This window comes from Macrotis lagotis, chromosome 1 (assembly GCF_037893015.1).
Source record: "Macrotis lagotis isolate mMagLag1 chromosome 1, bilby.v1.9.chrom.fasta, whole genome shotgun sequence".
Taxonomy (NCBI): domain Eukaryota; kingdom Metazoa; phylum Chordata; class Mammalia; order Peramelemorphia; family Peramelidae; genus Macrotis; species Macrotis lagotis.
This window is the reverse complement of record NC_133658.1, coordinates 430,310,789-430,326,728: the sequence shown is the minus strand read 5'-3', so window position 1 is coordinate 430,326,728 and position 15,940 is coordinate 430,310,789. Positions and strand designations below refer to the sequence as shown.

Here is a 15,940-nt window from a genome sequence, read left to right as displayed (position 1 = left end):
ATAGTAGACAGCCTTGAAGTACTTGTATATTTGATTATCTATGCACAAATACTTGAATCCAGGGGTACACATGAAATAAGTGTGTGTGTGTGTGTGTGAGAGAGAGAGAGAGAGAGAGAGAGAGAGAGAGAGAGAGAGAGCGCGTGCGTGAGTGAGCAGAGAAAAAAGGGTATCTTTGCATGTAATTGGAACAAATAAAATAGTTTTGAAGTCCAAAAGCCAGGGGAAAAGAAAATGAGAAACAGTTCTGATGAGGAAAAAAAGGTATACTCGATACAGGAATGCTCAGGGAACTCATCAGCAAACCCAGATTTTTAAGAGAGATACAGGAAATGAAAATAAGGGCAGTTAAGAGAATGGATACTTAAGGATGTGAGCAACACTAAATTTCAGAATAAACTCAGGTTAATGGGGACTCTTACTTTCTGAGTTCTGAGATTGACTGAATTGGATTCCTTAAGGCAGATTATACTTTCCCTGTTTTGTAAAGTAAGGCTGCCCAATCCCAGTCCTGTTTTCTTCATTTATATAAATTTGTTTTCTCCCAATTTTAGTTGTGTGATATTTTTATTAAATTTTAAAGACTGAATTCACCTACTAATGAAAATGTCCATATCATGCTGCATAGGAAAGAAATAGCAAAAATATGACTAATGCTGATAATCCAGAAATAATAATAATAATCATTGTGAGATTTCTGTTATCCTACTCTTTACTAATGCTTGAAGTATCTACTATAAAACCCATAAACTAAATAATAAAATTGAAGTGAATCAAATCCCATGTTTTCTAAACACTCTAAACTTGCAGGGGTTTTTTTTGGGGGGTGGTTTGTTTTGTTTTTAGGTTTTTTGCAAGGCAGTGGGGTTAAGAGGCTTGCCCAAGGCCACACAACTAGGTAATTAAGTGTCTGAGGCTGGATTTGAACTCAGGTACCCCTGACTCCAGTGTCGGTGTACTCTATCCACTGCGCCACCTAGCCACCCCTAAACTTGCAGTTTTGATTTTAGACTAAAATCATTCCTTTATCACTTAATCTAGTTTATACTTATTATGAATTCAGCGTACTTGTCCAATTTAATGTTTGATGAAAAACTTTGACTTAATCTTCCATTTTATCTCTAGCAACCATACATTTTGGCACTTAGTACATTGTGTTAAAAACTAATATAATAAGTAAATGCCTCTTGACTAATTGACATTTCCTTAATAATACAATTTCTAATTGACATGTTACTTAACTAGGAATGGACATACACATAACACACTCTCTCTCTCATACACACACACACACACACACACACACACACACACACACTCTCTTTCTCTCTCTCTCTCTCTTACACTCATACTCACACTTTGCCCCAGAATTTTTGGAGCTCCTTATGCAGCATACAGCATGTGTTTTGAATTAAGTTGCAGATGTTTCAACATATTTTTATAGAAATAAACATTAATCATGTAAGTCATCAAAAAATTATTTTTTAAGCTTATCAGATTGCTATATGATTTCATATGGCTTACTATTAATTAAAGAGTCATGGTATTTAAGACCCTTGTGACTGTGGGGCAGGTGACTTCCCCCTGTAGGTCTTAAGAATAACATCAACAGCTAACATTTTCATAGCACTTAAGGTTTACAAAGTGTATGTATTTGAAATATGTATTTCATTTGATCTTCACAAAAACCTTGGGAAGTTTGTGCTATTTTTATCTTCATCTTACAGATGAAGAAAGTGAGACAGCTAGAAGTTAAATTACTTGCCCAGAATCACATGGCTAGTAAGTTAGTGTCTGAGGCTAGATTTGAACTCAGGCCTTCCTAACTCTAAGCCCAGTATTCCAATCATTTTTCCACCTAACTTTCTAAGTTTCATTATCTATGGAATGAAGAAATGAAATTAGATAAATTCTAAAATCCTTTCCACCTGAAATTCTGTGAGTGCCAATTGGAGATAACCAATGATTGAATTGCCCTGTTCTTACATTCTAGAATGTCTTTTTTTCTTCATTTAAACATCTCAAAATTATTGTATAAATTTATGCCTTTTTTAAGAAACATAGCCACAAGATAGCAACCAAAATTTTGTGATTTTTCCCACCCCCACAACATTATGGTTTTGTGGTTTTTTTCCTTGTTTCATTTGAACATGAATTTTTTTTTCGCATGTGATTGATTGTGTGTGCTTTTTTGCAGGAAATAGTACCTCCTGGTTCTCATACTGGCTTTTCTGGATTACATTTGCCATTCATTGGTTTTACATTTACAACTGAAAGGTATGTCTTGAATTATTATTTAAAGATAACATATTAGTAACTAGGAATTAAATGAATGTTTATTTTATTGAATGGTCATGAATTATAAGATGTTTGAATTGTTATTTGTTAATGTAATAAGAACCAGACACTATCAGTAATAGAAGCAGTAAACTCTAGATTTTAGAACATAACAGACAATCCTTCCCATTTTTCAGTAATGTTGTTAAAGCCTATCATTTGTTAGATTTCAGGTGCCTGAAAAAAAAATGAAACAATTAGAACAAACATCTTCAAAAGTTTTATCTGTGACTCAAAACCATATATAAGAATTGAATTATACATTTCATATCTAATGGATACCATTAAATACAATCTTCATAAGACTACCCTTCCAAGATCTCTCATATTTTAAAATAAAAAGATGTCTTGAAAGAGAATTTGAGTATTAGGAAAGAAAAAATAATTTCCCACAGTGCATAAAGGCCATATAAAACACTGACTAAGAGAGGATTTTGGGAAGATGGTAGAGTAGATCAGAAAATTCCAAACTCTTCAGATTTCTTCCACTAAGTCTTAAAAAACTCCTCAGGTAAAAGATAGAATATCCAAAACAAACAAAAATCACAACTGAACAATGTTCATTCTGGGACATTCAAAGACCTAGTATTCTTCCTGGGATGACTAGAGAAGATCGAAAGAAAGATCCTGGGATTGAGATTCTGCTCCCAGTGAAGTACTATCACCTCCAGGCTAGTTCACTGAAACAGCAAGAGGTGAGCCCTAGGTGCAGCCAGGTTGGGAGCTAACTTCTACCTCATCCAAAGGAATTTTTATCTCCTGGATAGTGTAGAACATCTGAGCAGGAGAAGAGAGTTCAGGCCCAGCTGTACAGGTGAGATACAGGGCAGAGGCAGTGGTGTGGAAATGCTGGTGACTATCGACACAAGAGAACTGAGTTTTTGGATTGAATATTTGGTCTTGGTCTTAGTCCCAAGTAAGATAATTTCTAAAGCATTGTACTAAGGAACCTCAGCTGTGATTTGGAGGAGAAAAAGAATTGCATAGGTTGGACCAAAAACAAAGCTCCTAAGGTCAGAGACACCCCCCCCCCTCACCCCAAGGTAAATATAAGAAAAAGCTCATTTAAAAAAAAAACACATGAGCAAATTATGGAGAAAGAACGAGAAAGAACTCAACCAGAGACAGTTAATATCAAAATGGATAAGACTGGGTTAGTCTTCAGGAGAAAATGCTGAAGCAAAAGTAAACTTCTCTTACCTCAAAGAATAACATATAAGAGAGATTGAGGAAAAACCAAAAAGGAAAAGTACAATTTGAGAAAAAATGAGAAAATTATGAAAAGATGTTAAACCAGATGGAAAAGGAAATGCAGAATCTTAAGAAAATGACTCTTTGAAAATTAGAATGGGGGGCAGCTAGGTGGCGTAGTGGATAAGGTACCGGCCTTGGAGTCAGGAGTACCTGGGTTCAAATCCGGCCTCAGACACTTAATCATTACCTAGCTGTGTGGCCTTGGGCAAGCCACGTAACCCCATTTACCTTGCAAAAACCTAAAAAAAAAAAAAAAAAAATTAAAACAGAGCCAATAAAGTTATAAGTAGAAGAAATAATAAAATAAAATAGAATGAAAAATAGAAAGGAAAGTAAAATACTTCAGGAGAAAAACAACAGATTTGGAGAACGAAAAAGCATAAGAATAATGGCACTACTTAAAAGCTTATGATCAAAAAAATACAATAATGCAAGAAATAATTGCAGAAAATTGTCCTGAAGTATTAGAACAAGAAGGGAAAGTAGAAATTGAAAAAATTCACTGATCACCACTTGGAAAGAAACCAAGGAGGAAACCTTGAGGGATTATACCTAAATTCCAAAATTCTCAGGTAAAGGAGAAAATATTAAGAATAACAAGAAAAAATAATGCAAATATAAGGGGGACTACAATTTGGATTACACAAGATTTAATAGTGACTACTTTTTTAAAAAACCTCAGGTCTTGGAACACAACATCTCTCTAATTGTATCTATATCTATACTGTATCCATACTTAATTATAGTTGTCCTGGGGGAAAGTGGGAGAATTTAAAAATAAAGTAAACAGAATAGGCAAAAACCTACAAAGAAGCAAAGATGGACAATTTTGAATATAATATTTAATATTTATTATGAAGACTGTTGAAATTGAAATTTATTGTTTTATATTATGAATCCTCTCATGTTTTTGCTGTACACATGATGATTTTTTTAATCTTGTAAAATAACATAGGTATAAAAACATAAAATCTAGCAGAGCTGAGGAAAAAAGACACTTGATTGACAGTTCTCCATTGGTATCTTTTTATGATAAAAAACTGTTGCCAAGAAAAGATCTTCCATTGAAGGATATAGAAAACCTGTTTTGGTATGGGACAGAAATGTTGAGGGAAATTTTGTGTTCAAGTTAAAGCACTTTGTCCCTCTCTGGAGAAAGCTGACTAGAACTGAAGTATACCAGTCTTTGTAGAAGGTCGGAGACTCATGTACCTTGGAGAGCTCCAGTTGAGCTCTAGGCTTCTTATATTATTGGCTAAGCATAAAACTTGTTTTTGCCAAGCTATTTTAAGCTATTGTATTAAAACTCAGATATATTGAGTCTGACTTAGATATGTACCCTTCCTGAAACATGATGGCTAATAAAAAAAGTTTTTAATGTCTATATAATTTAGTTTAAAAAATTGTATAGTCAGTGATCATATTCATTTTTTTTTTTCATTAGAATCTTACAAGAAAAACCCTCACCAGGGCATCCAATTCAAGCACATTTCCTCAAAGCCCACAGAGATGATACCTTTGCTGAGTTTCTGTAGAGAATTAGTGGCAGAGGCAGAATGTAAATTTTGAGTCCAGTGCCCTTTCTTTCCTGTCATCCTGACCTTCATTCTGTTTCCAGGATAGTCTTTCTTTCACATAGATCTGGTCATATTGCTTCTGTTTAACAATTTTGAATAGTTCTCTATTGCCTGGCAGACTCCTGCCTGCCATATTTATGGCCTTCCACTTTTTGTTGCTCTCTTACCTTTCTTGGTTAATCTTTTCCATATCCTCTCCATTCTAGCCAAATTGGAAAGTGTTCTGCCTCTTGAACTGGTTTCTCAGATCTTTGTGCTTTTACCCAGGTTATTTCTTGTGCCTAGAATGCCCTCCTTTGCTTTTCTAAATTATAATTCAAATGCTGCTGCCTTTATTTCCCCTAGCATTTTATTTTGTAACTCTATACTGTGCTTTCCAGAGCTCTACTAAAATTGCTGTCTCCAAGATTAGCCTGATCTCTCAACTATTAAATCAGGTCCGTCCCCCCCCCCCCCCCCCCCCCGGCTTCATAATCCTTGGCTTTTATGAAACTTTAACACTGTTTATTCTTTCTTTTCTCATATTCTTTGATGCTAGCAACAGTGTATCCAAGGGTCTTATTTATACTCCTTTTAATTTTCTCACCTTGTTGGTAATTTCATCTGCTCATATAGATTGAACTATTATCTCTACATAATGACTTCAAAATACATATGTGTAACCCTAGTCTCTCTTTTGAACTTATTTTGTATCATCTGTCTGCTATGTATTTTTTCTGGATCAGTTTTAGAAATTGAAAATTTAGTATGTATAGCATGAAACTGAATATTTTTCCTCTCTGGAGTCCATCCTTTTCCCAAACTTAAGTGTTTTTATACAAGGTATCATTTTTCATGCTAGTTAGCCAAATTCATAAACACTGAATCCTTCTTGAGTCTTCCTTTTATCTCTTTCTTTGTAAGCATCTATTTACAGAATTATCTCTGTAGTTCATTCCCTCATCATCAAATTACCTGGGGCTATCCAAAGTCTTCTAAAATTTCTGTACCCTCTCTAATCCATTCTTCTCATAGCTGCCAAAGTAATCCCCCTTTCAGGGATAGCTCTGACCACTTGCTGAAAAACCTTGGGTGACTTCCCCATTACTTCTAAGATAAAATGGATACAAGCCTTGCATCTCAGACATTTCCCAGTGTATATTCTCATAGATCATGTTTTTTCATTGTCTGCATTTTAATCCTTACTCATCTCTAGATATCAGAATTCTTCTTTTCCTTTAGTTTTTGATGTCTTCTCTAATCTTTGCCCCATCTCTACCACTAAAATTAATGATCTCTCCCTTTTCAAGTTGTCATCTTTATATATATGTGTATATATGTACATATATATATACATACATATTATAAACATCATTCTCCTTTCCCTTCAGAAAAATTAATGTAAGATATATGAAAACCAAGATTGTTTTAATCTTGTCTTTATATCCCCAGTGCCTTGATGTTTGCTAAATTGACTTTACTGTAATATAGAGCATTATAGTTATTTGTATTTATTTTATCACTCTAATTGATAGACTACTTATTGAACCTTGAGGGGCAGGTACTATAACTTATTTAAACTCTGTTTATAAAACTAGCCCCACAGTAGATGACTAAAAAATATTTGTTGACCTTCAAATAACACAGTTCATGAATGCCTTGAAATTTTTTTAATTCAAAAATAAGTTTTTATTTTTTCAGTTCTAAACTTGTACAAATGAAATTCATTTGTGTATATGGGCCCAGATTATTAAAGTCCCATTTGAAGAAATTTTACCAGCTTTTTGCATTTCATCCTACTGTTAGGTTTCTAACCATCTACAATTTAAAACAACTGCAACAACAATCTTACATTTTTGACTCTGTAGACACAGTTTTGTAAAGATATTTTTGAAAGTCATTATTTTGCAATTCACAAAATGAAAAAAAAGTATTTTGTATTTATTAGATAGAAAAAAATCTTTTTTTTTTTAATTTGTAGCTGTTTTTCTGATCGAGGCTCTCTAAAAAGTGTCATGCAATCTAATGCTATCACCAAAGATGAGGATGTGCAACGGGATCTAGAGAACAGCTTGCAAATTGAAGCTTATGAAAGAAGAATACGAAGACTAGAACAAGAAAAGCTGGAATTGAGCAGAAAATTACAAGGTCAGTTGTGGAAACAATTTGTAGTCTCTACACCTTGGCACAAAAGGTTTTTTGATTTATTTCCGAATTTGCCAAAACTTAAATTCTAACTTTTTTTTATCCCCATTCTCTAAAGAATCCACACAAACTGTACAATCCTTTCATAGTTCAGCTCGCTCTACAGGAAACTCAAACCGAGATAAAGAAATCAAAAAGTTAAATGAGGAAATTGAACGACTAAAGAATAAAATAGCAGGTATGTGTTTCAGTTTCAATGTGTAGCATTTCAATATCTATATTGGAGGTGTTAATATATTCAGATTGAGAAAATTTTCATACTAAATTCTCAGTTATAAAATAGATGAAAAATATTCTCAATTATTTAAATTTGGGTTGGATTTGTCAATAGATTGAAATAGTCTTATATTCAAATTCTTTGTAGAAAACTACAGTTCATTGTAGACTTGGGAAAGACAAGTTGACTTACAAAAACTACCTCAGTAAAGTAATGTATGTAAAATACTTCATAAACATTAAAATAAGTAATTATGATTACATGAAATTGAAAAACTTTCATGAGCAAAATCAGTGTAGCAGGGAATGGGGATGTTGTCAATTGGGGAAAAAAATCTTTATATCAAATACTTCTGATAAGGGTTTGATATCCAAGCTATATAGGGAATTAATCCAAATATATAAGATACCTTCTCAATGGGTAAGGGATCAGAGTAAATGACCATATTTCTCTAAAGAAGAATCATAAACTCTCATCAGTCATGTAAAAGATGCTCAAAATCATTAATATTAAATGCAAATCAAAACAACTCTGATATTTCACATCTCACTTATTAAATTGGCAAAGATGACGACTAATAATTGAAATAGATAAAGTTGAAGGAATTCTAGAAAGATAGGTACATTTATGAATTGTTGGTGGAATGTAAATGTGTATATTCATTTTGGAAAGAAATTTGGAATTCATGTAAAGACAATGACTAAAATCACTGCCAAATATCTCCAGGAGACCCAAGTCAGAAAGAAAAGTTTCGGATAATCAAAATATTTGTAGCAGCATTTTTTATATCATCAAAAAATTAAAAACAAAAGTGATGCTCTTCCATTTGGGAATGGCTAAGTAAACTGTAGTACGATGATGAATTAAGCAACCCTGTAACATAAATGATAAATACGATTTCAGAGAAAAGACTTAGGAAGTAGGACTTAAAACCTCATCTTTCTTGCTCTCTCTATTGTACTCTCTATCTTTTTAAACTTTTTTTTTCAATCTCCTTTGCTGCTGGGCCATCTCCCTCTGTACTAATTCATTGGGTAATCTCATCAGTTCCCTTGGTTTCAGTTATCATCTCTGTGCAGGTGACTTTCAGATTTTCTTGTTCAGCCATAACTTTTCTGACCTCCAGTTTTGCCTTTCTGATTAGTAAGACTTGCCTATTAGAAATCTTGAACTGAATCTTCTGTAGTCAACTTAACATGACTAAGACTGAGCTCATTATCTTCCTCCTTTAAACCTCCTCTCTACACAAGTACCCTGTTACTGCTGAGGAAATGACTGAGGAAGATGAGTCTTCCTGACTCCAATCCTAGCATTCTATCCACTGTTACACCCAGCTACCCTTGATTCTCTGTATTGACAATATACTATGTGATCATAGTGCTGAATATGGATCTGGAAGAGAGCACAGGGGTCATTAACGCAGTCAGGACTAGTATTCAAGTCATGGCCCTCTTATTCCCAATTCAATGTTCTTCCCACTGCACCATTGTATTTTTCTATCTAGAGCAAAATATGTTGGTCCCACTCAAATCTTCCCTAAAAACATTAAAACTAAAGAGAGAATAGAAGCTCAAAACTATTTGGAATCAGCCTGTCTACTCTATAGTGACTGGGGTGGGGGGGGAGATTGACCACTAGCAATGTTTAAGAGAGTTCCTAGAAAGGGGAAAAGTCAATTTTGCCTATATCCAACTGAATTAACCTGGGCTAAACTGGGTTCTTTGTTCAAGACATATTTATCATTTCTTATATTACAGTAATATCCATTACATTCATATATTACAATTTGTTTACCATCCCCAAATCACATAGTGAAATGGGAGTAAGGAATTCATCCTTCTTTTGATCTGGAGGTTTCCTCAAGAGACCCCCTCCACTCCTGCACTCCTCATCCTCCTCATCCTCCTCCTACTCCTTCAAAGGAGATTAATCTACTCAATATTGGCACTGCGTCTGGGGCAGAATTGTCCTGGATTGGAAAATAAATGATTCACTATAATCTTCTCTTAATCTGACCAGCCCTAGATAGGACATCACACCAATCATTCATCACCCTAGGATACCATCCTGACCAGCACAGGCATCTTACCATTTGTCCTCCCCTCCCACTCACCTTCATTTTTCCTTATAGAATAATAATGATCTAATGCTACTGAAAAGAGCTTTGACAGTTTTTATTATTCTCAGAATAATGTTTTTAAATGCATAAAGTAAAACAGAGGATCAAAAAAGAAGCCAATTATTGAAATATAGTTAATAAAATATTTTTTTAAAAAAACATGGAAGTCCATAGATTTCAGGTTAAGAACTCTTGATCTAGTATCCTGGATGTCATCCCAAATATTTATTCATTTCTAGTCTCCCCTTCCTTTGTGATCTGTAAAAGTCATATTCTATTTTTAACAAAGTGCCATTCCTTTTGTACTTCTTTCTTTGACACTCCATCCATCTCCTTACAGTAACAGGAAATTTTCTTTCCCCTGATGATAACTGAATTCTTGGCCACTTTTTCTACTGCTGGATATAACATCCTTTCATGTTGGTAGACACACTAGGCCAGAAGGAGGGGTAGGCATACTGCTCTCCACTGGGGAGCAGCTCCCCCATAACTTTAGAAATCTCTCCTCTTTTGAGGTTTACTCCACCTGGTTATATCACCAGATTCAAACAGCAGTCAGTTACTATTCCTCAGACCTTTCCTAAATTTCCTACATGCAAGTGTCTTCTTCCTTCCCCTACTGTCTTTTACCCTACATGTTGACTTCTCTCACTAAAGTGTAAATTCCTTTAATAACTGATACTAGTTTCATTTTTGTCTTTGTGTTCTGTCACATAGCAGACATTTAAATTGTTGATGGTTTGTAATTACTTTCTTTGAGTATAAACCAAGAAGTAAAATTTCTTTAATCTAAAAGCACGAGCATTTTAGTAACATTTCTCATGTAATTCTAATTTGTTTTCTAGAACATTTGGACCATATTCACGACTTTACCAGAAGTGAATTATCTTGTTTATCTTCCTATAGCCTTTTCAGCCCTGTATTTTTCTATCTTTTAGTCTTTTTCATTTTGATATGGGTGTTTTAATTTACAATTACCTGATATATAATGGTTTGTGATTTGTAATGATTTTAAAAATATGATTGTGAATTGTTTGTACTTATTTTGAAAAATGTTCCTACCTTTTTTGACTGTATGTCTTTTAGGCAGTAGTTGGTCTGGTTTACAAAATTTTATCAATTTGCTATAGATTTTAGATGTCAGACTTTTCTCATAGTTAGATGACAGATTTTTTTCACACAAAGATATAATCATTTCTTTTTTTCTTTTAGCTGGATTGGTTGTCTAGAAGCTTTAAAATCAAAATTGTTTGTCTTTTGTAGAATCTCTTCTGTTCTTTGTCCAAATCTGATTTTTTTTCCTTGATCACAATTGTAAAAAATATTGACTTCCATTGTCTTCTAATTTTTATGGTGTAGCTATTTATATTTTGTTGTTTATCCATTTGAAATTTATCATAATAATATGATATTGGTCTAAACCAATTTGTATTTTGTTGTATTTGTATTGTTGTATTTTTTCCCTCAGCAGTCCTTGTCACATTGTGCTTGCTGCTAAATTTTGAGCACAGGTTAAACAGAAGGAAACTCAGTAAATATTCTGACTGATGCACTGTTTATTCAAACAGACCAAAGTGTACTTAGCATCCATGTTCAATATCTTTACTTTATTAGACCAGTTTGGATGCAAAAGAATGGACATGTGAATTTCCACATGGTTATTCTGATATAAGAAGTCTTTATTTTAATTGTTACTTTTAGATTAGGTTATTTATTTGCATTTCTATACCTTTCCATTTATGTAGAACATGAGTCACATACTTGCCTTTCTAGCCTGAAAAATTTAAGCTAAGAATAAGATTTTAACTCTCTGAGGCCAAGAGCACATAAAATTAAAAATGACTGGGGAAAGGGAACTGATCAGCTAATAAAATTTATTATAATTAAGTTAATGTCGATTTACATGTATTTCTGTCTGTAGATACACATTCATATTTATGAATGGATACATATATATTGTTAGTCTATAAAAAGGATTACAAAATTGATTTTAACTTTTGTGCAGATTCCAATAGATTGGAACGACGACTCGAGGATGCAGTGACACTTCGTCAGGAGCATGAAGACTCCACGCATAGGCTGAAGGCCTTGGAAAAGCAACTTCGTGCACTTCGGCAAGAAAAGGAAGAGACACAGAAGGTAGCAGGCCTTGAACTCCCCATGGACATGGGACAAACCCTTTCTAAACTGATTTACATACCTGCCTAATGGCATGTTCTTGAGAAAGTTGTAAAAAAAATTTTCTGTCATCTCTTAAGTATTTGACTACTACTTTGTTCTAAGTATAGCCCCTCACCTACAGAACCAGCTCTCCATCTGAGCATACCTCTCACACACAAAAATCCATCAATCTTATCCAGTAAGATAAGCTTGATATAGAGATATGAAAAGAATCTATGCTCCCATCAACATGGGGAATACCAGGATTAGAATTTTTTTCCCAGTGTGAAGACATCAGAAGCCGATATGTCTTCCCTTCACCTTGTTGTTTTTTTTATACAGCACAGTAGTTGCTTTAAAGTAATACTGTTGATTAAGTCTTATTTGTAAATTCTGGTAGGGAGAAGAAAATGCCTCCAGCATTCAAAGTTTGGAACTTAGGGTTTATGCTGAGCTACAACTTGGTTTTGTCCACATTTGCTACATGAAGTCTGACATTGCCTTCACATGTTTTTGTGAATTTGTCTTCATTGTATGAGTAAGCTTATATAAGAAATTACCAGCCAAGTTTGTTTTTACTTTAATTGCACCATTATTCAGTTGCTTTGCCATAGTAATTATGGCAAGTCAGATGTGTCAAACTCATGTCAACCAAAAGCTCCTAAAGAGGAAACCAAATTAAAATGTAATTGGGAAATGTTTAACAAAATAAATAAAAATACAATACAAGATAAGTAATGTTAATTTGAAGTTTTCTAAGTTGATATATAGGCTACAGGGATCTGTTTCTATTTGAGGTTGACCCTACTGCTATAAATGATTGTCTTATTGCCCCCATTGCTTTTCATTTATTTGTATTTGACAAACTTTCTTAGAAATTTTATTGGTTAAAGCTCCTTCTCAAAAAGAAAACGATCTTTTTATTTCCCTTTAAAATACAAAACAATTTTTCACCCCTAAAATTCCAATCAAATTTAATTTTCAATTAACATTCATGTTTGTTGTTAAAAATTTTGCATTGTTATTCATTTAAAAATCTGATACACGTGATATTTCATTGGTCCATGATCCCTCATATTTAGTCATCTCTGATAGTCTTGTGACTTGGCTGTCTTAATAGTCAATCAGGGATTTATTAAGTGACATCTGTGTGGCACCCACTGTATTAGGTACTTAGAAGTATAAAGATAATAAAGAAATAGTTTTTGCACTCAAGAAATTATATGTACAGTAGGATACAGAGTGTGTGTGTGTGTATATATGTATATATGTGTGTGTGTATATGTATATATATATATATATATATATATATATATATATGTATGTATATATATATCCATCCCTCAATTGAAACACGTTCTCAAAACACACTTGGCCAAAATCACATAGTAAATTTATGGTAGAACCAAGACTAGACTTCCTATTACTTGATTTCTAGTCCAGTTTTCTTTACACTATTACCATAACAGCTTTAAAAAAATTTTTAAAGAAGTAGAGTATACTTTAGTATATAGCAAAAGTACATGCTCGAAAGTATTCCAAAGTTGTATAAAAAGAAGATGGAGAAAACAAGAAATTTATATACAATATAAATACAAAGTAATTTGGGGGAAGAGACGTTACTATTTGTAAAACTCAAAGAAGGCCTTATATCATAGGTGACACTTGAGTTGATCTTTAAAAGGAGGCTAGAAATTCCAAGAGGTGGAAGTGAGAAGGACCTGTATTCCAGATGCAATAGTAAGAACTCCCTCTACAAAATGACAGAGACAAGAGATAAAATGTCAAATGTTCAGAACAGCGAGTATCCTATTTGGCTAGGTTGTAGAATGTGTGAAGGGGTGTAATTTGTATTAAGTCTGAAAAGATCAGCTGAACTAGGAACCACTGGAATTTTTTTGAGAAGGAAAGTGACCAATTCAGATATGTGCTTTAGAAATATCACCTGAACAGTTTAGTGGAGGATGGATTGTAAAGAGTGTCTGGAAGCACTGGGATCAAGCTGTTTCAGGATTCTAACTGTGCTGAGCTAGGGGTATTAGTAGAAAGGAGGAGGGGCAGATTGACACCTTTCTACCAATTTAGAGAGATTTTATAAGCAAACATTGTATATTATTGTTTTAGCAAATGGTTGAAGCTTCAGAAAGATTAAAATCTCAGTCCAAAGAACTCAAAGATGCTCATCAGCAAAGAAAGTTGGCCATGCAGGAGTTTTCAGAACTCAATGAGCGGATGGCAGATCTCCGGTCACAAAAGCAAAAGATATCTCGACAGCTTCGTGACAAAGAAGAGGAAGTGGAAGTAATCATGCAGAAAATTGATTCAATGAGACAAGAAATCCGTAAATCTGAGAAAGCCAGAAAGGAGGTAGGATGGTATATTGGTATATGTTTAAATATAATATATTGTTTGTAATAAAAGTCTTGGTAAATCAGTGTATTTTTAAAACATTCTTTTCTTAAAAATGGAGTGTGTGTGTGTGTGTGTGTGTGTGTGTGTGTAGTTTTTAAATGGTGTATTAAATTTTATTTGAAGTCAAACACCTTGGGTTGCCGTGTGTGTGTGTGTGTGTATACACACATATTTACACATATGTACACATACATTATCGATTTCATCTACTATTTTCATTTTGAAACTCTTATTACAGTAGTACCTATATACTAATTTAGTTATATATCAAGTAGATTAGAGTTGGAAAGGTACTTTAGAGTTTATTTATTTCAATTTCATAACTTTTACAGTATACCAGTAAGTTCAACTTAGAAAGAACCTTAGAGATCATGTATAGCCCAACCCCTTGATGAGAAAATGGAAAGACGAGCTGGCTAGTTCTATAGCCCCATAACTAGTTTGCTGCAGGAGCAAGATTCAAACCCAACTCTTTGAATTCCAAGTTCAATGCACTTGGAATCCATGTACCATATTTCTTCTCATTGAAGGAATTAAAGTTCAGGGACAAGGAAATCACTTAGCCAAAATCATGTAATAAATTCATGGTGGAGCCAAGGCTAGACTTAATATTTCTTGATTTCCAGTTGTTTTCTTTACACTTTATCATTATGACCTTTAAAAACTTTTTTAAATAAGTCGCACATACTTTAAAAGGACTTAATAGCCAGAATTTATTACGAAGTTGTATAAAAAAGAAGCAGAAAACATGAAGTAGTATACTGGTTACTATATATTTTCTTCATTGCTTTAAATATGAATATAGTAATTGGTGCTTATCTATTTCCTTCAGATAAATCTTAAGATTCAAAGTGAATTCTTTTAACTTTATCATATTAAATTATAGCACATTTTCAGCAGTCAGTTTAATTTTTGTTTAATGTCTTTCCCCCAGTGTAATCCTTTTGTGAAATTCCCTTATACTTTCATGTCTCAACATTTCCCTTAAAATGTTTCTTTTCTTTATAACTTCAAAAGTTCTTGTTTACATTCATACATTTTTAAAAAAAAATTTATTTAAGGCAATGGGGTTAAGTGACTTGCCCAAGGTCCCACAGTGAAACAGTTATTAAGTGTCTGAGGTCAGATTTGAACTCAGGTCTTTCTGACTAGAGACAATGCTCTATCCACTGCACCACCTGGCTACCCTCTCATACATACATTTTTATTGTAGTCTAATAGACTAATAGACTTTGGAGAATCGTTTACCTGGTACCTTTGATCTTCAATTAAGAATCAGTGTTTTACAAGACAGATTGCTGTATCCCTTGTTTTTCCATTTTTTCCATATAAGCTTATTCTTCAGATATAGATCATTGACTTAGATTAGAATTTTTGTATTACTTCAAATAAGCCATTTTTGTAGACCACAAAATCGTTGTCTGTGGTAGAATGATCTTTAGAATTTTAGGATCTTTAGTTTTCGTTGGGAGAGACAATGAAATGGTGTAATACGCATTACTTTATAATAAATACCAAGCTTCTTTTTCCTTTGTTAGCTGGAATCTCGACTTGAAGATGCAATTGCAGAAGCATCAAAGGAACGAAAGCTTCGTGAGCACAGTGAGAGTTTCTCTAAGCAAGTGGAAAGTGAACTGGAAGCTCTTAAGGTGATGGTGATTGTTTTAAAATAGCTGGATC

At 33.6% G+C, this 15,940-nt stretch overlaps 1 protein-coding gene across 1 annotated transcript in view; it reads left to right on the top strand.

Moving 5' to 3' along the window:
• The window catches only part of CDC42BPB (CDC42 binding protein kinase beta), a 172,663-nt gene that overhangs the window by 103,799 nt on the left and 52,924 nt on the right, over window positions 1-15,940 (top strand). Inside the window, exons 9-14 of the mRNA XM_074213159.1 lie at window positions 2,198-2,277; window positions 7,129-7,295; window positions 7,411-7,530; window positions 11,694-11,827; window positions 13,973-14,215; window positions 15,799-15,909. Of these exons, the coding sequence (XP_074069260.1) occupies window positions 2,198-2,277; window positions 7,129-7,295; window positions 7,411-7,530; window positions 11,694-11,827; window positions 13,973-14,215; window positions 15,799-15,909 (855 nt within the window). The remainder of the gene's footprint in view (window positions 1-2,197; window positions 2,278-7,128; window positions 7,296-7,410; window positions 7,531-11,693; window positions 11,828-13,972; window positions 14,216-15,798; window positions 15,910-15,940) is intronic.